We start from the raw sequence: 24,154 nt of genomic DNA, 5'->3' as shown, positions 1-24,154 counted from the left end.
TACTAATGTCTATCATATTTTTATGTTTACAAATCGTTATTTCATTGTAGTTATTACATTTTGCAATTTTTGCGAATAATATTTCCTTACACCTAATTACATTTTCGGTTTCTATTTTGTTGACAAATTGACCAATTTTTTTTTTTTTTTTTTTTTTTTTTTTTTTTTTTTTTGCTTATTTTTATTATTTATTGAATCTTTCCTTTGTGTTAAGAGACTAACAATAAGTGTTCAAATCTTAATCTAACTTAATTAACTTTCACTTAGTGATAGTTTTTTCATTAATGCCCTAATAAGTTTATTGCTGGGCTGGGAGGTCGTTGCGGTGCAGCCGGCTTTGACTGCATACTCGGATTAGTTTTCTTGCGAGGGGATTTGTATGGGTGGTCAGCTTTTCGTTATACTTCGTTTTTTTCTCAGCTATTACTTCGATTACTAATTTGATTTTTAGGTCTCTGTGTATGTTTTCGTTCCGAAGGTACCACGGCGCTCCAGTGATAATTCTCAGAATTCTTGACTGTGCTCGCTGAATAATGTCTATGTTACTTCTGGATGCGTTGCCCCACAGCTCGGAGCCATAAGTCCAGATAGGTTTTAAGACGGAGTTGTATAGAAGAGCTTTGAACTCCAGACTAAGTGGAGAGCGAGCATTTATGAGCCAGTGGAGGTTCCTTGCTTTAAGTTTAAGATGTGTCGATTTGGCTTCTATATGTTTGCGCCAAGTGAGCCGCCTGTCCAGATGAACACCCAGATATGTTACCTCGTCGGCTTGTGGAATGCATATGTTATTCAAGACCAGTGGTGGGCATGTTTGTTTGTTTAAGGTAAAGGTAACCTGCTTGCATTTTTGAACATTTATTGAAATTCTCCAGTCGGCAAGCCATCGTTCTACAGATGTTAAGTGTCGGGATAGGAGTGCCGTGGCTTTTATTGGGCATTTGGAGCGACTGAGTATCGCGGTATCATCAGCGAACGTGGAGGTTGTTAGATTGTAGTCTATGGGGAAATCCGCCGTATACAGGGTGTATAAGATTGGACCCAGTACACTGCCTTGCGGCACTCCAGCTTCGATTGCGCAATCGCGTGAAGTGCTTGTATCGCATCTTATTGCAAACACTCTGTTATATAGGTATGACTTCAGTAGCTTATGTGTGTTTTGGGGCAACAGCTTGATTATTTTAAACAAAAGTCCATCGAGCCACACTCTGTCAAATGCCTGCGCGACGTCTAGAAAAATGGCTGTGCAGTATTCTCGATGTTCAAAAGCAGTACGAATTTCTGACGTGATTCGGTTGACCTGTTCGATGGTTCCATGTTTTTCTCTAAAGCCAAATTGATGTGTTGGAAGTGTGTTGTTTATTCTAAGATGAGGGCTAATCCGAAGGAGTAGCATTTTTTCAAACAGCTTTGAAAGACATGTTAGTAAGCTTATCGGTCTATATGATGATGGCTGCGTTTTATCTTTTCCTGGCTTTGGAATCATTACTATGGTCGACTTTTTCCATTTTTGAGGGAAGTATCCAAGCTTGGCGATTGCGTTGAACAACAGGCAGATGTGAAGAATAGCACACTTTGGGAGTTCAATGAGCATTCTTGGAGTTATTAGGTCGTAGCCAGGCGATTTTCTTGGGTTCAGTTGCTCTTTGATAACCTTTGCTAGTTCACATGGTCGGAATTCAAAGGGTTCTTGAGGATCTAGATTGGCTGCTGTTAAAGGAGGGAGAATAAATGTGTTGGTAGAGGGATTTGGTCGGAATACATTTTGTAAATGGTCAGCGAAAGCACTGGCTCTTTCTTCATCACTTCGAAACCAGGTGCCAGAGGGACTTCGTAGTGGCATAGTTGGCGCTATTGGAGTCTTTAGGTTTCTGTGAGCTCTCCAAAGAGGGTACTTAGTGCTGGTGGGAGAGAGTTGCTCGATATATGAACGTTGGCTATTTTTTTCCTCTTGTTTGAGAGCATTGGTAAGCCTGCGTGTGGCTATCTTAAGCATGTGCTTTGTAATTGGTGATCTATTAGACTGCCAATCCCTTCGTAGGCGTCGTTTATCTAATACCAGCCGCTCGATTTCGCGATTAGTTTTGATGTAGTTTGGTTTTGCATACGTCACTGGCGGGGTTGAAGCCTTTGCAGCCGAAACTAAAATGTTTTCAAGAGCTTCCGTTGACTTGTCTATATCCTCCTTTGTAGATAATGCCGTCGTTAGTTCTATGTGTGAACAGACATACTTTTGATACCTTGGCCAGTTTGTTCTAAAATTTGTGAGTCTATACGGTGGGTCGACGATGTGGGGGCGAGTTAGCATATTTAGAAAAACAGGTGAGTGATCTGATGATAAATCTGCTAGTGCTTCGGCGGTGACCATGTTGCGGGGGACATGTTTAGTAATTGCAAAATCGATCAGGTCTGGGATTTTTCTTGGGTCTGCTGGCCAGTATGTAGGCTTACCCGGGGATACATAGTCTAGCTTGTTTTCTGGCTTCGTAAGCGCATTGTACAATTGCTTACCCTTTGGCGTCACAAGTCGAGATCCCCAGTGGGTGTGCTTGGCGTTATAGTCACCCGCTGCGATGAACCTGTCACCTAGTGTGTTAAAGAATTCCATGAATTGATCCTCAGAGATTGGAAAGCGCGGTGGGCAGTAGACTGCGGCTAGAGTCGTTGAACCATTGTTGAGTTGTAAGGCTATGGACGTAGATTGTAAGTAGTTTTTGTCAAAATTGTTTAAGTGGTGGTGTTTTATGCGATTTCTGATGAGTATTCCAGTGCCTCCATGAGCTTTACCATCTGGATGATTTGTACCATAGAACAAGTATCCTGGTATATGAAAATTGTTTTTATTTGTGAGGTGCGTTTCTGATAGTAGCATTACGTCGATGTTTTTTTCGTAAATGAACTGTGTGAGCTCTTGTGTATGCCGTGAAACGCCATTTGCGTTCCACAGAGATATCCGTAGGGAAGCCATTATGGGGATTTTGAAGATACAAGAAGTTGAATCAGGATATTTTGGTTTTTCATGAGCTCTTGCAAAGTATTTTGCATGAACGTCATAAAGTCTTTCATGCTTTGCTGTAGGGATAGCATCATAGCTTCGATGCCACTTTGTTGTGTTTGTTGGATGTTTGTCGGTGTATGTTCGGAATGAGCAGTTCTTGTCGGTGGGGCGGGCACTTCTAGTCCGGATTTTAGGGCGCTAGCGAAAGAAATTTGTGGGAGTAGTGCTTGGGACAGTTAGGGGTGGTTGAAAAATCGGTTGCGGAGAGTAGAAATTGACTTTGTTGTATGTATGTGCTGTGGCAATACGTTTGTTTAGGCGGCTCTTCAATTCTTTGTACACCACACAGCCTCTGTAGTTTGCAGTATGTTTTTCCCCGCAGTTACTGCATTTCTTCACAGACTTATCGTCCTTGTTTTTGGGGCAGTTTGCGGTAGTATGAGGTTCGCTACAGACAACACATACGGACTTAAGGGTGCAGTATGCCTTGGTGTGGCCGTATTCTTGGCAATTAGTACATTGAACTGGATTGATACGTTTGTGCGGCTCCTCCACGGAGATCCTCCGATGTAGCAAGTACTGTAAATTGTATATTGGGTGCACTTCGTTTTTCTTTAGTGCCTGGAGCTCTGGTTCGAGTTCTATTTTGAATAGTGGCTGCGGAACTTTGTCTTTGTTTAAAATATTAATAGCTGTCTTTGCAGAAAAGTTTTTGGCCTTCAGAGCCTCAATTATCTCAGCTGGTGTCACTGTTGCTTCAATGCCCTTAAGTACTACCTGTAGCCCTTTGCAACTTTTTAATTGGTATGTGTAGTAGTTTTTACCAGCATCATTTAGGTATTTAATCACTATACGGTGGTCTGCTTCTGTTTGGATCTGTAGTTTTATTTCATGAATATTTCCTTTTTTAAGTGGGATAATGTGGAATTTGCTGTCACCAATCAAAGCAACGAGTTTATTTACAAGTGCATTTGTACTTTGTTCTCGTATGAAAATTGGGAGGCCTGGTCTTTTTTGGTTCCCCTACCGTTTTTTCGTTGGGTTGTTCGGTCGCAGAATCAGCCAAGATAGCATATCGGTTTGAATTATTTACTGCAGAGTTTTCATTGCCGTTGTTGGTTCGATTGATTTTGGGTTGATTACCTGCCTTATTGTTTTGAGGGCTGAGCTTTCTCTTGATTTGGATGTAGCGATCCATGCCAGTCTGCACAGTCGAAATCGACTTCTGCTTTTGTTTTGATTCTTCTTTGCGTGCATTATTGTTGTTGCAAACGGTCAGTGCTGCTGAATTATTTACAGCTGGCACAGCGATACTTAGTTGGGCCGCTGACGAAGTTGTTGTTGTGGTAGCAGTGACAGTTGCCAGTGAGGTCACTGCACTCGTTATTGCAGTGTTACAGTTACCCGGGACGGTCGTTTGGCGCTGCGAGAGGAGCGGGGTAGGAGAGGCGGTCTCTTCGCTCCACGACTTGTGAGCCGAAGCAGGCAGAGAGGGAGAGCAAGAACGCGGTCTGTCGTTCTCTGAGGGCAAAAGTTTCGAGTTAGTTGAAGGTGAGGGTGCTCGATCACCGATTTGCGGTGAGACGAAAGAAAAGTATGCATTGTTGCGTTGTAAAGAGAGCCGGCGCTCGTCTTGTTCACATTGTCGCTGAGAACGTATGTCGTTTTGATTCATTGTTCTAAGTCCACATATAACAATTACCAGAACAATATGGAATAATTATTTATTTTAGTAAATAATTACTATAGTCAATAATTGTTAGTTGTGCAACTGCACTTTACACTTTGTGTTTAACTTTCACTATACTGTTGTAGTTTTTAGAACTTGCTATTCGTAGCTTGAAAGAAACACGTCTGCACTCGCCGACGTTCGATTCCGAATCATTGGTTTAATTAAAATTTTTTCACATAACTTGGTATCGGTTACAGGGATTTTTACAATATAGATTAACATTGGTCCGTTACTTGCTATGTTTACTTCTGCTATGTGCATGGTTTCCTCAAAATTTGTGTAGGGTAATTGGTTCTGTTCTAAAATTCTTTTGACTTCATTGATCTCTTGATCTCCTAGTATTAGGGGATTGCTAATGTCTGCTTTTGCCCACTGTATGGCCTGATTAAGATTAAGAATTTCCTCTTTTAGCATCTGAATTAAATCAACCGGTCTCCTATTTGTAGTCGAATGTATTGAATAGTTATATTTGACAACAGATCTTTCTATGAGGTCGTTTAATGAATTTTGTAATTTTTCAGCTTTTTGGCATTTGATAATTTCTGAAAGAGTTGAATGAAAGCGTTCGATCTGACCGTTGGCTGAACTGTGGTAGGGTGGTGCTTTATAGACCTTTATATTGAACTGGTCTTGCAGCATTCGCATTATGGGACCTGATCCAAGGGACTTTTCATTGTCTATTATCACTATTTCTGGGATACCGAAATCTATTAAAGTTTTTTTCAGGGGTTGCTTAATGTCTTGAGTTGCACGTGAATTGACTATTTTCGCCTGTGCGAATTTGGAAAACTTATCTATTGCTGTGAGTACTAGTCGACGTCGATAATTTGCCCTGGGTATTGTAGAATTGGTGTTTTGTAGCTCGGGCTTATTCGGGTGCCTTCGTATTTCTGTTCCTTGCACGTCTGACATTCTTTTGTTATTTTAATGATTTATTTAATGAACACAAATGAGGGCTAACATTTGTGGAAAGTATACTTTTTCTAACAATTGCTGTTTGTTCTCGTTGCTATTGCGGTGTGCTCTCTTATGTTCTAATAAAATTGCATTTTCTTGGTCATTTTCATCTGTCAGGTCTGTAACTATTATATTAGAGTATCTGATCTTGAAATTATTAAAAACTGGGTACACTTCTTGAAGTTTGCTTAAGGTTTCTTCGTCGGTATAGATTCCATTTATAACGGAAGGGTTTAGTCTTTCTTTTTTGAATTTTTAGCAAATTTTCAGAATTGAATGTTGGTTCTTTAATAGTGTGTCTGTGGTATGTAGGGAAAACAATTTCGAATTTGTAGGATTTTTCTCCCAAGGATAGCAGTATTTGATTTTTGAACACATTTATTGGTTCTGCCATAGGTATTAATTTTTCGGGAGAGCTGAAACTACTGTGCACGGCTTCTGTCATTGCATTAAGTTCTCCATGCGTTTGCAAGGGAGGTCTACTCAATGCATCGGCAACCACGTTTGCCTTGCCAGGTTTGTGCAAAAGTTCGTGATTGTATTCGTCTAAAATTGTTTTCCATCTTTTCATTTGGTCGTTACGGCTTTTAGGGTTAGTTGGATGTGTAAGAGATTCGTGGTCTGTGAATATTTTTATTTTGGTTGGGCCATACAAAAAATTTTGCAGAGTTTGAATTGACCATATTATGGCCAGCATTTCTTTTTTATTTGGTGCATAACTTTCTTCCGCCTTTCTCAAGGTTCTAGAAATGAACATTATTGGTTTGTCTTCTTGGGCTAATACGGCTCCTATGGCATAATTCGAAGCATCGGTGGTCAATTGAAATTCCTTACTATAGTCTGGATAAGCCAGCATGACTTCTTCGGAGGCAAGAGTTTGTTTTAATTTATTGAATGCTTCCCTAGCGTTTTCGTCGAGTTGGATTAGCGTTCTGCTGGAGGCGTTTTTTGAAATACGGCCTCGGCCCTCTTTCCCTCCTAAAAGGGCTGTTAGCGGCTTTGCAAGTTTCGCATAATCTTTAATGAAGCGACGGTAAAACCCTGACAGTCCTAAAAAGGAACGAAGATCTTTAAGAGTTTGCGGCTCGGGAAATTCGACGATGGCTCTAACTTTTTCGGGATTCTTTTTTATTCCAGTGTCGGCTACTAAAAATCCTAAGAATTCAACTTCTGTTTTGAAAAATTCACACTTATCTAGCTGAATTCGCATGTTTGCCTCTTCAAGAACAATAAATATTAACTCAATGTCTCTCAGGTGGTTTTCTTCATTTTTACTGAAAATTATAATGTCGTCAATGTATACGAAACACCTAATTCCTATATGCTCTCTAAGGATGTAATCTAGTGCTCTTTGAAAAATAGCAGGAGCATTTTTAAGTCAAAATGGTAGTCTGGTGTATTCGTATTTTCCCTGATTTACTGAGAATGCCGTTTTTTCGATATCAGATTCTCTAAGTGTAATTTGGTGAAACCCGCTTTTTAGGTCTATTACGGAAAAAAGTTTGTTGTGTCCTAGCTGTGCAAGTACGTTATTGATGTCTGGTATGGGGTATCTGTCCGCTACGGTAACTGCGTTTAATTTTCTGAAATCATTTAACATTCTGTGCTTTTTTTCTCCTGAAGCGTCCATGGAGAATTGTATGGAGACCGTGAAGGTCTAATTACTCCATTATCCAGAAGGTCTTGTATTTGTTTTTCTACTTCTGGTCTGAGAGCCTCCGGGTACGGGTAGTGTCTTGAAATCCAAAAAGATTTTTAAATTTAGAGCAAATAGTTCTTAAATGTTTCTTTTGGACGTGTTCTATTTGGACATCTAGTTGGTTGACTTCGCGTAAGATTTTCTGCTTTATTTTAATTCTTTTTTTATTCTGTATTGAAATATACCCCTTTTTGCATATTAATTTGTGCTTTTACTTCGCGCAGTGTATCGTTTCCGATAATGTCATCGAAGGTCTTTAAGGATGGTAACATATAAAATTTTATAAAAGTATCTTTTAGGTCGAAGGGATTGGCGATTGTGTGGTGCGTTATAAGAACTTGTCCGCTCACAGAGTTAACGACAAAGGGTTGGTTGGATATAGTACCCTGTACCTTGTTGTTGTTCGCTAGCGGTGTCTAGGTGAAAGTTTCTCTGTCTTTTGTCTGGCAGTCCGTTTGGTCCTTGTGGTGGTGGTCTTTTTTCCAGCTGTCCGAATTTGGGTCTGTTCATGTAATTTACTTGTCTTGTCTGCATGCTCCTATCTATGTCCATAGGCTCGGGTTTAGGAAGTGGCTTTGGAGCCGATGGTCTTGGTGGCTGCGTTGGCAGGTTGCCAGAATATTGTTGGTAATGCCCCCCATATTGTTGTTGTGATACGTAATGAGTTGCTCTATTGGTCTGTGGGACATAAGCCAAGTGCGGAATAAATGGTTGTCGACCTACGTTTGAAAATTGTTGTGCGGGTTTTCTCGGTAGGGGTGGTCATTTACTAGGGCCTTCGAATCTTTTTGAATAGGTTTGGCTATTATTAGCGTAGTTGGTCCTAAACCTTTGGTTTTTCAACTTCTCGAATAGCTGAAGTGCTGTCGGGAGTTTTCCGGTTTTTTTAGTTCCCAACAGTCTGGGCAAGTCACCATTCAGGCCTCTAATGAAGGTGTCCATTGCTTTGTCCCTATAGGATTTGGCAAAAAGATCTATTGATCCTTTTCCCATTTCCATGCAAGTGATTTTGTTCAAGATGAGTGATAGGTGGGTATAAACTTGCTGATAGAAATCTGTTGTGGTTTGATTACCCTGTACCAGCGAGGTCATTTGGTATTCTAAAGTTGTCACATCGCGTTTATCCGCGTAATGTGCTGTCAAGCATTTTGAAATGTCAGTCCAGTTAAGTGGGGTGTTATAAGACTCCAAGACTGAGTCTGCGTTGCCTACAATTTTGTTCCTGGTAACATTAAGAATCCCATAATATCTGGGTGATCCTACTGTTGATGAATAGATTTGTAATATTCTCTCTACGCTTTTCCGCCATGAGCTAATTTCTCCTGCTTGTCCAGAGAATTCCCTTAGACACTTTACTATATCTGGGATATGGTCTGATATTTACCGTCTGATCTAGTAGAGGTGCAGTGTCTGCGTTTAATTTGTTGCTCAAAATTCTTTCTACTATTTCCTGAATTTGTCCCTGCATATTGGTTACATTAAGGGCTTGATTTACTGCGGGCCTGTATTCGGATTAAGTAGGGCAGGCCTAACTAGGTTGTTTGGGTTTGACATGATTGGTTATAAACTATTTTCCTTGGTATTTTCTGTTGAGGGCAAAAATTTGATTTCCCCAAAATTTGTTGGTATAAGTTTTGTATGTTTTTATGCAATATATTTTTTTCCTGTAATTTTTTGTTCAAAATGATCTTATATCTTAGATTTTGAAAGTATTTCTCATATAGATTTTATGTATAAAAACTTTAATTATACCCGTTACTCGTAGAGTAAAAGGGTATACTAGATTCGTTGAAAAGTATGTAACAGGAAGAAGGAAGCGTTTCCGACCATATAAAGTATATATATTCTTGATCAGGATCAGTAGCCGAGTCGATTTGGCCATGTCCGTCTGTCTGTCCGTCCGTATGAACGTCGAGATCTCAGGAACTATAGAAGCTAGAAAGTTGAGATTAAGCATACAGACTCCAGGGGCATAGACGCAGCGCAAGTTTGTCGATTCATGTTGCCACGCCCACTCTAACGCCCACAAACCGCCCAAAACTGCCACGTCCACACTTTTAGAAAATGTTTCAATATTTTTTCATTTTTATATTAGTCTTATAAATTTCTAACGATGTGCAAAAAAAACTTTTTGCCATGCCCTCTCTAACGCCCACAAACCGCCCAAAGCTGCCACGCCCACACTTATGAAAAATGTTGTGATATTTTTTCATTTTTGTATTAGTCTTGTAAATTTCTATCGATTTGCCAAAATACTTTTTGCCACGCCCACTCTAACGCCCACAAAACCGCCAAAAACTGTATGTGCTGAAGACTCTCCTTCGCACTTCGAATAGCTGAGTAACGGGTATCAGATAGTCGGGGAACTCGACTATAGCGTTCTCTCTTGTTTTTTTCTTAAAGTATTTTTTCTATATTTTTTGTATGTTTTGCAAATATTTTTTTGTAATTTTCATTAAAGAACAATTTATTTTATTTCTCGCATAGATGTTTGCATAAAAGATTTTTATATTTCGCAGTATTTTTTGCTATTTGATATTTTTGTATTTATTATTTTTGTATGATTCTCAAATATATTTTTTGTAATTCTTGTTAAAATTCTATGTCCTGTATTTTCAACTTATTTCTCTTATAAAAAAATTTTTTGTATTTCTTCACAATATTTCTCGTTACGTTTTTCAAATATTTTTTTTTTCTCAGTGATTCTATGTTTTGTATTTTCAAATTATTTCTCTAATAAAAAAAAATTATATTTTCACGATATTTCTCGTTATGTTTTTCAAATATATTTTTTTTTTTCTCACTGATTTTGTGTTTTATATTTTCAAATTATTTCTCATATAAAATTTTTTATATTTTCACAATATTTATCGTTTTGTTTATCAAATAATTTTTTCTCAGTGATTTTGCGTTTTATATTTTTGCTGTATTTCGCGTGTATTTATTTTTGTATGTTTCTATCTTTTGATTTCTTCCTGAACCGGTTAGTTGGTATTCTTCCTTTTTGCTCCTGATTGCTACTGGGGTACCTTCTTAACACTCCCGTCCAGTCGTCTGCGGCGATAGCGTCCAGGCCGATGTAAGTGAGTTCTTCTTTGCAGGATCCTTTCCGCGTTAATCTTGGCAGCCAAATGGGTGCTCTTACAGATTTATTGTCTTTTATTTCCAAGTTCGCGAACCAGGGCAGCCTATGGGGTGCTCTTTCAGGTTTTTTTAATTTTGCGATTTCGCGTACCGTAACCAGGGCAGCCTATGGGGTGCTCTTACAGGTTTTTTGATACTACGAAGGATTTCTTTCGCGGCAGGACCTTTTAACGTTGGGCGCCAGTTAAGTAAAACATTAATTAATTGTTTCAGAAGAAGGTAATTCGGACTCGAGGTCCGGTTTTATTTGAATAAAAATTAGAACTGAACTTGGTTTACAATTTTTGATGATATTTATGCCGCCAACTCCGTCGCAGCCTCTGCCTGCGTCGGTGTCAACTCCGTCGCTGCCTCTGCCCGCGTCGGTGCTTTTGGTTGCCGTCAGCGCTCCAGACGCTGATCTTGCAATTTTCTGTTATTGCAGCTGCACGACCGGATGCGCGTGCAAGCTTTGGTTATTTGTTGTTTTAAATTCCTCTGGTGTTAACTTACACATCTATAACATGCATGCAGTCCATGCACATTGTAACACTTTGTTGCAATGTTTATGAGAACCAAAATATGATCAGGCAAGAATGCCGAACCGCCGTGCAAAGGCCGGCGCCGCAAGTAAAGAAGTGTCAGCACTTTCGGCATGCGCGACCCAGTGCTCGCTTATGTATGTATATGACACTCGTCTCCTTTTTAGATATATACAAGTAATACATAAGGAGAGCGATATGTACTCTGGAGAGCTATATGTGCTCTGACGGCTACCCCGCGTAGATTCTAAGCCCTTAGAGACTTAAGAAAAGAATGATTCGCAGTAAAGATATCAACGGGGACAGTGGTCCCCTAAAAACACAACGACCTCGCGTTCTAATAACTTTGCGCGCCTTTCTTTACATGGCGTCCGATCTGGAACACCAAAAGAAAAAAATGCATATATTGAATATTAAAAATTAAAAATTAGGAGCGTTTAACTTATCACAATTTTTAACGGAATTATGTCATTGATTTGATATATATTTCTTGGATGATATGAATATTATTGACAATATACCACTGCAAACCGTACGACGACAACACAAAGAATAAAGAATAACACTACAACACCAAAAAAGAAGAAGATGTAACAAAAGATGGCAAAAGGGAACTGAGTGAGTAGAGTTAAAGTGTGATATGGGTAAAGAAAGTGAGTAATAGAATAGCCCATATAAAGTGGCTACTATTCACAAAAACACCACCACCCGCCTGGTCGACTGCACAAAAATTGCAGACCGAATTAGACCATCTGCAAAATTCAATAAAGTAGAATAAAGATAAGCCCCACACTACAACTCACTCACATATAAAATCATTAGTAAACCAGAATACTAATACACTTCCACCGCCAGAAAACAAATGCCCAAGAAAACAAAGACGTGTCCAGCTGACTGCGAGGGAAGTCCATTCTGCGAGGGAACTTGTAAGCCGAAACCAACTGAAAACAATAGACAACAATAGTGCGTGACCTTTACTGCCCTATAAGCTTGTAAACCTGTTTAGTTCACAAACTACTAGGTAGGAAAATGTCAATCGTAAATATCTAACTGGGAAGGCAAAAATAGGAAGTTCGAAAAACCTACACACAAATACAAAAAAATTATATAATATAAATTAATAAAAATAAAATTATAAACAAAAAAGAAACCAAACCTAAAAATCAATTATTGTCATTAAAAATAAACAAAAATGGGTTGGTTTGGATCTGACGACAGTCAGACAAAAGATGATACGGACAATGTGGTCAATAATGTTAAGATAATGGACCATACAGAAGACAGTCACTGTGGTTGCTTTTTTTAATATTAACAATTGTAACAGTCGCTCAGTTTATATTAAAGATATACGTAAAACATAATAAAATAATAACGAAACGTTATGTAAGCAGAGCGAATAATTTGGATAACATTTGAGAACATAAAAAAAAAATTATTTTGTAAAAGTTTAAGCAAGAAAAAATATACATATATTATATAATGAGAATAAATAAAGAAACACAGATAAAAATATATATATTTTTTTACACAAAAAAAAAAAGAATTTAAACAGAGACAATAAACCTAAAATTATTAAAAAAAAAACAAAAGAGAGTGAAAAATTAATTAAAGAGAACCCTTCTTCATTTTAAGATTTATACAGATCTTAAGTAAATTTCATGCGTTTATTTGCGTATATGATAGAGAATATAGAGAAACATTTGACTTATACGCAAGTCCAATATTTCATTCCTCGAAAATAGAGAAGGCAAAGCTTTTTTCAAATTTACCTTAGGTGAAAATAACACAAGGAAAGAAAGATAATATCTATTTAGGAGAGACTATGAGAGAGAGACTACCTTCGACAGATAAATTTATATTAATATTATATATAAATGGACTGGCGAGACAAAAGAAATGTATTTAAAGAAATTTAAACGAGTTTCTACAAGTCGTACAAGTGCATGACACAAAATAGAGAAGTGCAACAAGGCACTCTCAATAAACATGCACAGATATTGGTAAGATGCTTTAATGAAGCACGCCAATTGATACACAAAGAAAGAGAGTGACTTAAAAAAAGTCATTTAACACAATCAGTAAAATTTCTAAACAGGTTTCGTGAGAACTTCTTAAATGTCAAATCCAGACACAACTTAAATTTAACTATTCCTACGATATTAAGCACACCTATAGTCGCTGAAATAGGTGAGGACATTGAAAGTTTAGGAGAACCTAAACTGGAAATAAAAAAAGGGGATCTTCACGATCTTTCAATTCCAGCGGTAATAGTAGTAAAAGAAAACTCAGATTCAAATAATTCAAGTATACCAGAAAGAACACACAAAATGACAGACTCTGCTGCAACGTCAAGGGAATATGTGCGACAAATTTCGTCCACAATACCTAAGTTTGACGGCAACAAGGTAAAAAGTGTATTGAAGGCATCAGCTAAAGGCGATCGACCTGATGTCGTTAAGGCTAAACTGCTTAATACACAACAGCGTGGAAAAACTGCAGCGCAATATACAACTAAAATTGAAAACCTACGTAGGTCGCTTAAGGCAGCCTACATAGACGACGGTCTAGATTCTAATAATGCAGACAAATTTGCTACTAAGGAAGCTATCTCTACAATGACAAAGAATTGTGAGCATGATAAGCGCAAGACCATACTAGAAGCAGGAAATTTCAAACGGAAAACCAACAAGCCCCCTTGAGCAACAGTAAATCTGTATAAAATTAATCTCAATTTAAGCATTTTTACACAACTAAAGAATATTAGTACCAATTCTCTGGTAACTCTTTTAATAGATACAGGTGCAGAAATTTCCCTGCTAAATGCAGAAATAATAATCTAAATGATTTAAACTTACTGAATACAACAAGTATATCAGGCATCGGGCAAGGGATAATTCAGTCTCTAGTTACTATAGATTTAGAAATGTGTATTGCAAATACAGCAATACCATATGAATTCCATATCTTACCTGACAATTCCTATACCAGGGGATGCACTGTGGTCTGGCTTATATGGGGATAGCGGCCAAAAATACTTCTAGCAGTTATATCGTTGTGAAATTTGTACTGTAAATTCTTTGAAAAATCAGAATTGGAAAAATCTAAAATATGGGCGTGGTTGTTAGTATTTACGCCCACCAAATAGCAAAAACCAATAAATACACCTAAAAGTATGCTTTAATTTTGTTAATATGAAAGACTATTATGAAGAATATTAAGACAAAAACAGGGCGGCAGCATTCTTTTGGGTAAGATAACTAAGCAATCTGCAAAGTTCTGCAGCTGAAATTTTTTAAAACAATTTCTATAAACATTGACCAATATTTTAAAATTAATTTCATCGTGCTATCAGGTGCCCTTCACTTTTGAAACTCTAAGTGAAAAATGAGTTCACTTAACATTTAATGCTTAAAAAGACACAGCAAAAAGTGAAGTTACAAGAAGCGTCTGTAGAAAACGGTAAGAACAGAATGGGGAAAAATATAATAAGCAAAATTTTTGACACAAACATAATTGACAAACACAAATGATGATTACAAAAGAAACATCAAAAAAACATAGGACAAGCAGCAAAATAAGGCGAAAACTTGACCTTGAAGACTGCAAGACAGCTTGAGTTTATTATTGTTTACACGTATGTTTGCAAATATTTGCAGCTAGACTTACGATTTTTATTTTCTTAAAACATTGACAAATACAGTAATATCACTTATTAAGGGGGCAATCAAAACTCCGCTGTGCTGCAAAAATGAACACTTGTTCTCCCTTTACACTCTATTTTTAGAATGTCCCGTTAGAGTTAAGACAAAACGGTGTTGGCATACACATATTTGGTCATTTTAGAAACAATCTGGTTACTTTTCGTAAATATTTGGAAACATTTTTTTTTTCATTTTTGGCCTATGGGCGCAACCACTGTGGGATGGTATAATTGGTTTAGATTTTATAAAGAAATACAATTTTATTTTAGAATTCCACGCAGATTAGTGCACTTTGAGGCCCGAAAATTTCAGAAACATAACTTTCCTATAATACATTCACATTAATTCTGGATTAATTAGGTAGAGCAAAATATTTCTCGTGCCTAGACCTGATGTCAGGATTTCATTAAATCGAATTAGACGAAAGGTCAAGAAATATAACATAATTTTCAACATCAACAGGAGCATATCGCTACACGCGATTATCATTTGGTTTAAAAATAACCTCTAATTCTTTCCAAGGAATGATGACTCTTGCATTTTCAGGCTTACAGCCTTCGCAAGTGTTTCTGTATATGGATGATTTAGTAGTCATAGGTTGGTCTGAAATGCATATGCTTAAGAACTTAACTGACGTTTTTAAATTATGTAGACAACATAATTAAAAGCTACATCCAGAAAAATGCACTTTCTTTATGAAGAGGTTACAGAATCCTCATTCTTTTTTTTTATCAAAATTGTTTTTGTAGACATCCAGGGATTTTTGTATTTACATTCTAGCATCACGGCGCATTTTTGGTCTCACTATCTCAAAGTCTTCCATGAATTCTTGTTCCTGGACTGTAGTTGTCTGTAATTATGGTCAGCATCTTGACACCAAACATCAGCTTCAATGGGGTTTTTGTGTAGTCGAATGAACATATGAGTTAATGGCCGAAATACGGGTACTGAAGAAGTGTTAGTTTCATTAATTTCCTTTTAAAATATTCGACTGCTTCATTGCATTAAAATGGAACATTCTGTTTACAAAGCCTCGTTAAGTGGCGTGATTTCTGAGAGAAATTCTTAATAAATCTTCTGTAATAATGTCCAAATGCGACAAATCTCCTAGCTTCGTCTGCATTTACTGGTTGAAGGTCATCTGGTAATATACCTTTATCAGTACATTTGTGACCTAAATAAGTAACCTCTTCATAAAGAAAGTGCATTTTTCTGGATGTAGCTTTAGGCACACAAACTTTATCGCCGGTAGGAAACAAGCTACTGTTCTTGGCCCATACGAAGTGGTCAAAGTGAAACAATGTAGCCGCTATGACGTCAAGAAGGTATTCGAGTTTGAAGGTTCAAATTATACAATCACAAGCATAGATAACATTAAGTTATGAAGATATGTGGCATCAAATTAAGACTTGTTGTCGTCTGCGACAGACGACTCGAAACACGAGGTCCGTCTTACGAGAGAGTCAGTCAAGAGTCAGCGAAGAATAAGAACGTGCGAAGAAGTTGCCGTAAAACAGTTGAGCAGAATTAAAGTAGAAAAGCCGTAGTCAAGAGCAGTAGACAGCCGTAGCAGAGGCAGTTATAAAGCGGTAATCTAAAGCCTTAGCAGAAGCCGTTATCCAGTAAACCAATCGTGCCGTTGCCTTTTAGTCGTCTCTTACTTCTTATAACCCAGCGAATGATTTTAAAAATAGTTATGAGAACTTAAGCCATCCATTGCTATTATTACATAAATACTCATATAATTATAAATAAACTGTAAGCATACATACATACAAAATAATTCTTATTTTTACATACTGGTTTATTTTATGCACGAACTCCGTATAGCGCGCTTGATTTGAAATATCTTTATCATCTGTTATCAACACAACAACTACAAATTAGCCTTAAACCAAGGAATCCTTTGATTAAATGTTTGTAGTGTGCAACGCATAAGTACGCCTTGTTTGGAAGGATCTGAGCTGCTGGGCACGCTGTATGTTTTCGGCTCTAGTTCGTCGACGTTGAGGGTGCTTACCCAGACCTCGGACACGGACTGCACATTATTATAAACAAGTCACGAAATTAAGCGAGCTCCGACAAAATTAGAAGCTATAACTAAACCGGAAGATATGATAAACAAAATTCACTGAAGGAGAAAAGTTAGAAGGAAAAGCCGAGGTTTGTAGAAAGGACAGATGGTCGGAGAGAAAACTATTTTTTTGCGGAGGCACAGCTGTTGCTGTGCTCGTATAATGCCCACGCTACCTACGATCACCCGCCGCAAGAGCATGGCTCCGGTGATCCCTTTTGATCCTTACGACCATGGAGTCATCATTCGAGACGGTAAAAACACAGGGATTTAAGATTTCATGATTTCATTAGACATTAAAGTTAATTATATAAATGTACTGATTAAGGCACATTACGTTTAAATTCATTGGTCTTGAGATAGATAGGGAAATAGATTATATGTATATCATTTTAATAATAATTATAGAATTAGAAATTAATATGTTTAATTGTAGAGGTTTACTTTAGTTTGCTTTAATCTTTTATCGCTTTTTTAAGTTTAATTTATTCTAGCTTGGTTCTGCTTCTTGACTTCATGTTCTAATTCATAAATTCCGTTAAATTACGTTTAATTTTGGGTAGCGATAATTCATTAATTTAATTTCTTGCGATATTCTATTCAGGTTTAACTTTTAGTATAGGGTAGAATTAATTTAATTTCTTTAGGCTTTCGTTTGTTTATTCCAAAAACAAAAAAAAAACGATGGTTTTATTATCAACACTCACACATTATGTCCGTCTACGGAAGATCGATCTCCCTCGATGGCGGTTTGGGCTAAACAAAATCGACAGCGAGAAATTTTCTTTTACCCTATTCTTCACATTGAGCAAGAGAAACTTTAAAATTGCCTTAAACTTAATTTGGAATTACTTAAATAGTTAGAAAGTATAATAAGGATTTCAAGGACAGTTTTTGGCGGTTTGTGGGCGTTAGAGTGGGCGTGGCAAAAAGTTTTTTGGGAAATCGATAAAAATTTACAAGACTAATACAAAAATGAAAAAATATCAAAACATTTTTCAAAAGTGTGGGCGTGGCAGTTTTTGGCGGTTTGTGGGCGTTATAGTGGGCGTGGAAAAAAGTTTTTTGGTAAATCGATAGAAATTTACAAGACTAATAAAAAAATGAAAAAATATCAAAACCTTTTTCAAAAGTGTGGGCGTGGCAGTTTTAGGCGGTTTGTGGGCGTTAGAGTGGGCGTGGCAACATGAATCGACAAACTTGCGCTGCGTCTATGTCCCTGGAGTCTGTATGCTTAATCTCAACATTCTAGCTTTTGTAGTTCCTGAGATCTCGACGTTCATACGGACGGACAGACAGACGGACAGACAGACAGACAGACAGACAGACAGACAGACGGACGGACAGACGGACATGGCCAGATCGACTCGGCTACTGATCCTGATCAAGAATATATATACTTTATATGGTCGGAAACGCTTCCTTCTGCCTGTTACATACTTTTCAACGAATCTAGTATACCCTTTTACTCTACGAGTAACGGGTATAAAAATCATAGATGGCTTGCGTAAGAGTTACGTAACGCCATCACAAAGGTTAATGCCGTTCGGAGAAACAAAATTGAGACACATCAGCTTGTAAGGATCGAAATTTGATTTAATTCGCGCATTTAATTCGCAATTTTATTCGAGCATTCACAGCTGTCGGACGACTGACAGTCGTTGCCTATGGCCACGAATCGGGACTAGTTAAGATCACTACCGAATATAGGTTAAATCCAAAAGGGCTCGAAGGTCATGACGGGGGGTCAAATAATTTAAGCCGCTCATTACTGTCAAACTCCTACGAAAATTTTCCGCATCTCCATAGCCGGTCACTGAAGAAGGTTGCGCAGCCGCACTGGTGGCCGATTTACTGATTCCTAGGTTAAATCTGTGGATTTTAAATTTTTTCACAGTAAGCAAACAATAAACGACACTCTCTTTCAGAAAATAATATTTACCCGCTGAATAATTGGTTCCAATTAAAAATGTCGGAGATCTCCCAGGTCTAACCTCTCACTTATGCATACTGGATGACGCCAGACGGTCACCTTGCTACCTTCGTTGATAATTGTTTCCGTGACCGGGGCAACAAGAGGGTTACGCACTGGCTAAACCTTTTCCGAACACCACTTAGTAACTCGTCCGCGTGGAATGAGCACTTTTTTAAAGAATTCTGTTCTGGCAAAAATTTGATACAAAAATTGCAGCTCACGAATTTTATGCACATGCATTAAAAGCTCGGTTTAAACTGCTGCTGGCTCTTAGGCTGAAATACATTTACGTTACTCCATATACCCCAAAGATCGCACTATGCCCTTTTTCTAGCCAAAACACATTTTTTGAAAGCCGGAATATTAAAATAATATTTAGTGTACGCATTCATAATCGACCAATCTTTAGTGCTGCATACTAGAAATTTTAATAGATGGCGCCACAACAAAGAAATCAGCTGTTAAAAACAGGTGTTGCGCGTACAAATAACAACAATCTGCTACGTTAAGTTTTTCTTCCGTTACAAAAGTTATAATATCTTTGGAACCAAGGCGTTAATTTCCATTCTGTAAAAAGTATTTTAATCAGTGGGCTTTCTATTAAGACTTTGCCACCTTCAATAGAAAAAAAAACTAATGCTGTACCCGTAATTTAATAAAAATGTAAGTTGCCCTACAAAACCATTTTTTTTGATAATGACCTAACTTTGAATAGAGATTTAAAGTGATTGCAGCAGATTGCATCAATGAAATGTACCTCATGTTGTAGCTTATTTATTTCTTGTTCAGATTATTGTAATTTAAAAAGCCACTTTTACCGATTCTTGGAGAAATTATAGAAAAAATTATTTCGCAGCCAACCAGTAAGTGCAGACGAAGCTAGGAGATTCGTCGCATTTTGCAATTATTATTATACCAGTGGCAAACGCTTCAAGTAATAAGTCCACTACAGCACAAGATTTAGCAGCTATTCATTGGACAATAAATCACTTTAGACCATACGTATAATATGTGCATTTTTTAGTACAAAGTGACCATAGGCCAAAGAGAAACCCAAGTTCGAAATTAACAAGAATACTAAAAAGTTTGAATTTACAGTAGAATACTTCAAGAGGATAATCATGTTGCAGATGCTTTGTCCCGAATAACCATCGGAAATATGTTGTTCTCAAAATAGACAAACATAAGAGTTCGTTAAAAAGAGGCAAAAACATTATAACACGTTTTGAAATGAGTAATTTTCATTCATAAAGTCATTTGACAGATATTTAACATACATACATATATCCGCATGCCAACTTAATTTTTTTTTTACTTACTACATGCCATTGTACATAAAAAGGGATATTATTTTAAGCTTGTGGGAAGTTGCGAATAATTTGTTTAGCGGAAAGTATGGAATTCACCACCGGGCCAGTTGCACACGTCAGCAAAGCTGCTAGCTATTCACGACTACAAATGTCGCTCTAAAGCCTCTTGTCTTTGTGCATACAATAACAAGGCTAATACTCGTCGCTGAAGAGTTTATTTTATAAAAATATTTATTATAAAACATTTAATTTTTCTCAATGGAATGTAGTTCCTGGAAAAGGCTAACAATAAAATGCCTTAAATGCCTAATACACTTGTGTTAACATTATTCCAAAAACATGTTGATTATAAAAAGATTATAAAAAGAAATTAAATTGGCACGAGAATATATATAAAAGATATAAAGAAAATCGGTGAACTTTGTTTCGACACACTCTAATTCAGGTCGATGAAACGTGTTGGATCCTGGGTGTTACTAGACATGAAGTTAGAATTACACATATAAATATATTATCCAATTACTTGAGGACTACACTTGTTTAGGGTGATATTGTAATGCCTTTATTTGGTTTGTCTGGCAATTAAAAATGCCAGATTTTCACGTCATAGATTTATTGTAAATGTGGAATGCTGGATACGATTTTTTCCAACGCGATGGTCACGACGCCGGTTCACTGATAGCTTGTAAGTCTTTTCTAGTTTCAGCATCGTGGGAAACACTAGCACTATGAACTTAATTACATTGACTACGTTGTCGAAAGCTTTGGACTCAAAATCTTCTATTTGTCTTGAACACGAAATCTCTGTCTCCCACTTTGGACACGAGATCGATCGGTCGACCCTCTTTGGACACGAAATCTTTATCTCCTACTTTGCCCACGAGATCGGTAGTCTCCATCTCTCTAGGCTGTCTTTCCACAACCCTCTTTTCTCGAGACTGCCTTCTCCCGAGACTGTTCTCTCCTGTCCCCTCCCGAGATCGTATTTTTATTCTTAAATAAGAATTTCTGAAGAAAAACTGTGGGTTTTGATGGGTTTACTTACTTTAATTCATTCCGCATCATTCGATAGACATCGTATTGATAATCTCCTGTTGCCTGAAAAAGTTCCTCATCACTTGAGAGGTCATTAAAATAGCAGCAGCTATTAATAGTTATTCTTGAAAGGGTATAGTCAATAATAGTCATGTTTACTCCTTTTGAAAGCACAGTTAAATTAGTGTTTTTAAATGTAAAAATTATGTGCTTCTTATTGGTGTATTCAATCAATATGTTTCCCAAATGAAGATCCCTGTGCTCAAATTGATACTCTTCTTCACCAACAGCAAGCGCTAAAATAATCTATAAATAAAGTTATTAAATTAAATATTATATCTCAAAAAAAATATCGGAGTTACCTGTAGTAAAGCGTAATATGATTGTTCTGAATTTAAAAATTGAAAATTCGCCATGTCACTTCCTGCAAACTTCAGTTCTAGGACGACAAAAAGTTGATTGTCTTCAAAAATTCGCGGGTGGTCGTTCTCAGATCCCTTTTCGTTATCATACTGTTCCCACAATTTTATTAAATGTTGTGGGTAGTTTCCTTTGACTAGTGATACCTTGAAAGAAAGTTTAGTATGTTCAGTTGTAATTCACGCCTGTCAGGATATCGTTTCAATAATTTTTTAATCATTATTAAGCATTTAATTGTTTATAAGCGCCAATTCATTTTGTAGAATCAAATCGAAATGATTGATTTTTCAAATGGACTTAGGTACCCTAAGTCCCTAAAGACGACATTAGTAATAAGTTATTAGGTAATGATAATGATAATGATGAAAGGCTTTTTCCCCAAAATAATGGTGGCTTGAAAGGACTGATTAGCAGTTTTAGCGTAGCTAGAGATAGTTTTCATCGACCTGATATTAAAAGAATCTACAAAGAGCAAGAAAACCTCTGAAGGTAGGATGCCTAAGGGGAACCCCCGCAGCCACTGGCAAATGATCAACAGGACTCCACAACAGCTGTCAATCGCAGCAAATCCTCAAATGTTGCCAAGATCGGCAGCTAAAATAGAATCGGAACAATCCAATCAATCCGTTGTGGAGAGAGTCCACCTTGGGATTGCTAGAGACTCCGAATTGTCCGCACTGGTTTCTCATCCAGAGATTCCACCTCTCCCGATTAGTTTACCACCACAAAGAAATATTGAGTGTGGACTACCGAAACAAGTTGGCCCTTCAGAAATACAATCTACAGTTCTAAAACCCCTCACCGTTGTTCCACTATAGAAACTAATTTTCGTTTCTCGAATTTCCTCTGATCAAACATCATCTGATGTTTGACAAGACAAGACAAAACAAAAACTTAACTTTTCTTACCCTAGGGACATTTCATCTTTTAAGATAACTGTACCTCCTGAGCTATTTTCGACCATATGTTCTGTGGATTTTTGGCCGGATAGAATGGTAGTAAAAGAGTTCAAAGCTAAGACTAACAAGAGAGAACGCTATAGTCGAGTTCCCCGACTGTCTGATACCCGTTACTCAGCTAGTAGAAGTGCGAAGGAGACTCTTCAACACTGAAAGTTTTTGGCGGTTTGTGGGCGTTAGAGTGGGCGTGGTGTTGGAATGTCCCATCCCTATTACAGAAATACCATTTTAAAGTATTAACCACTTCATGGTATTTTATGAATACGTGGCCTTCGGTCACACTACTGTTGTTCTCTTCCTTCGGAAAATAATAACTAAAATATAAAACATAAAACTAAAACCTTCTCTTGTGTGTTTATTAAAATAACAGAGTGATAATTACAACAGGTTATGGGCCCAGTCCATGCCTAAAACAATTGATTTGTAAAGCAACTAATTATAACAAAGTTCGTGTTTTCGATTCTTGGAAATTTAGAATTCCTTAGAAATTGCGAGCTCTTGTGAAATTGCATTGAGTTCAGTTCCGCATGTGTCTACCTATACTTATACAACTCAGTATGTGTGCACGCTAACATGGACAAGACAAAACGAAATATAAAGCTATTCGATGGCGAGAAGTACGCGATTTGGAAATTCTGAATTAGGGCTTTGTTGACCGAACTGTATGTGCTTAGGGTCATCGATCAAGACAAACCTGATGAATTAGATGAACAGTGGATGAAAGCTGAGCGTTGTGCAAAAAGCACAATAATCGAGTACCTAAGCGATTCATTTCTGAACTTTGCGACAAGCGAAATAACGGCGCGTCAAATTCTTGGAAACTTGGACTCGATATATGAAAGAAAAAGTTTGGCATCGCAGTTGGCCATTCGCAAACGCTTGCTTTCTCTAAAACTATCAGGCGAAATGTCCCTATTGTCTCATTTTACTATTTTCGATGATTTGATAAATGAGTTGTTGGCCGCAGATGCAAAAATAGAAGAATTGGAAAAGTGTCTCATTTGTTAATTACATTGCCTTCGGCTTACGATGGTGTCATCACAGCAATAGAGACGTTGTCAGAGGGTAATTTAACATTGGGATTTGTAAAGAATAGATTACTAGATCAGGAAATAAAAATTAAAAATGATCATAATGACACCAGCAGGAAAGTTTTAAATACGATTGTGCAAAATAAAAACTACAGCAATAAAAACAATTCATTTAAAAATCGCGTTAATAAACAAAAGAAAACATTTAAGGGAAATTCTAAGAATAGGGTTAGATGTCACCATTGTGACAAAGAGGGACACATTAAAAAGGATTGTTACCACTATAAACGTATACTAAATGAAAGAAATAACAATAATACAAACTACAATAAACAAGCTAAAACCGCAACATCACAAGGCATTGCATTCATGGTTAAAGTAAAAGAGAACCGCGCGGTAGATAAATGTGGATTTATTCTCGATTCCGGTGCAAGTGATCATCTCATAAATGATGATTCGCTTTACGTTGATTCTGTGGAATTGGTGCCGCCGCTGAAGATCGCTGTGGCCAAGCAAGGCGAATATATATTCGCATCTAAGCGTGGCATTGTGCGTTTGCGCAATAACCATGACATAACGCTGGAGGATGTGCTGTATTCCA

At 37.4% G+C, this 24,154-nt stretch overlaps 1 protein-coding gene across 1 annotated transcript in view; it reads right to left on the bottom strand.

Annotated features, from left to right (window-relative positions):
• Nucleotides 1-20,712: 20,712 nt before the first annotated feature.
• LOC122624942 (serine/threonine-protein kinase haspin homolog) overlaps nucleotides 20,713-24,154 on the bottom strand; it is a 32,001-nt gene continuing 28,559 nt past the window's right edge. Inside the window, exons 2-4 of the mRNA XM_043804727.1 lie at nucleotides 21,506-21,709; nucleotides 21,154-21,449; nucleotides 20,713-21,101 (exon numbers count right to left, since the gene is read on the bottom strand). Of these exons, the coding sequence (XP_043660662.1) occupies nucleotides 20,879-21,101; nucleotides 21,154-21,449; nucleotides 21,506-21,559 (573 nt within the window). The 5' untranslated portion in view covers nucleotides 21,560-21,709 and the 3' untranslated portion in view covers nucleotides 20,713-20,878. The remainder of the gene's footprint in view (nucleotides 21,102-21,153; nucleotides 21,450-21,505; nucleotides 21,710-24,154) is intronic.

The sequence above is a fragment of the Drosophila teissieri genome, chromosome 2L (genome assembly GCF_016746235.2).
Source record: "Drosophila teissieri strain GT53w chromosome 2L, Prin_Dtei_1.1, whole genome shotgun sequence".
NCBI lineage: Eukaryota > Metazoa > Arthropoda > Insecta > Diptera > Drosophilidae > Drosophila > Drosophila teissieri.
This window is presented reverse-complemented; position numbering and strand designations above follow the sequence as displayed.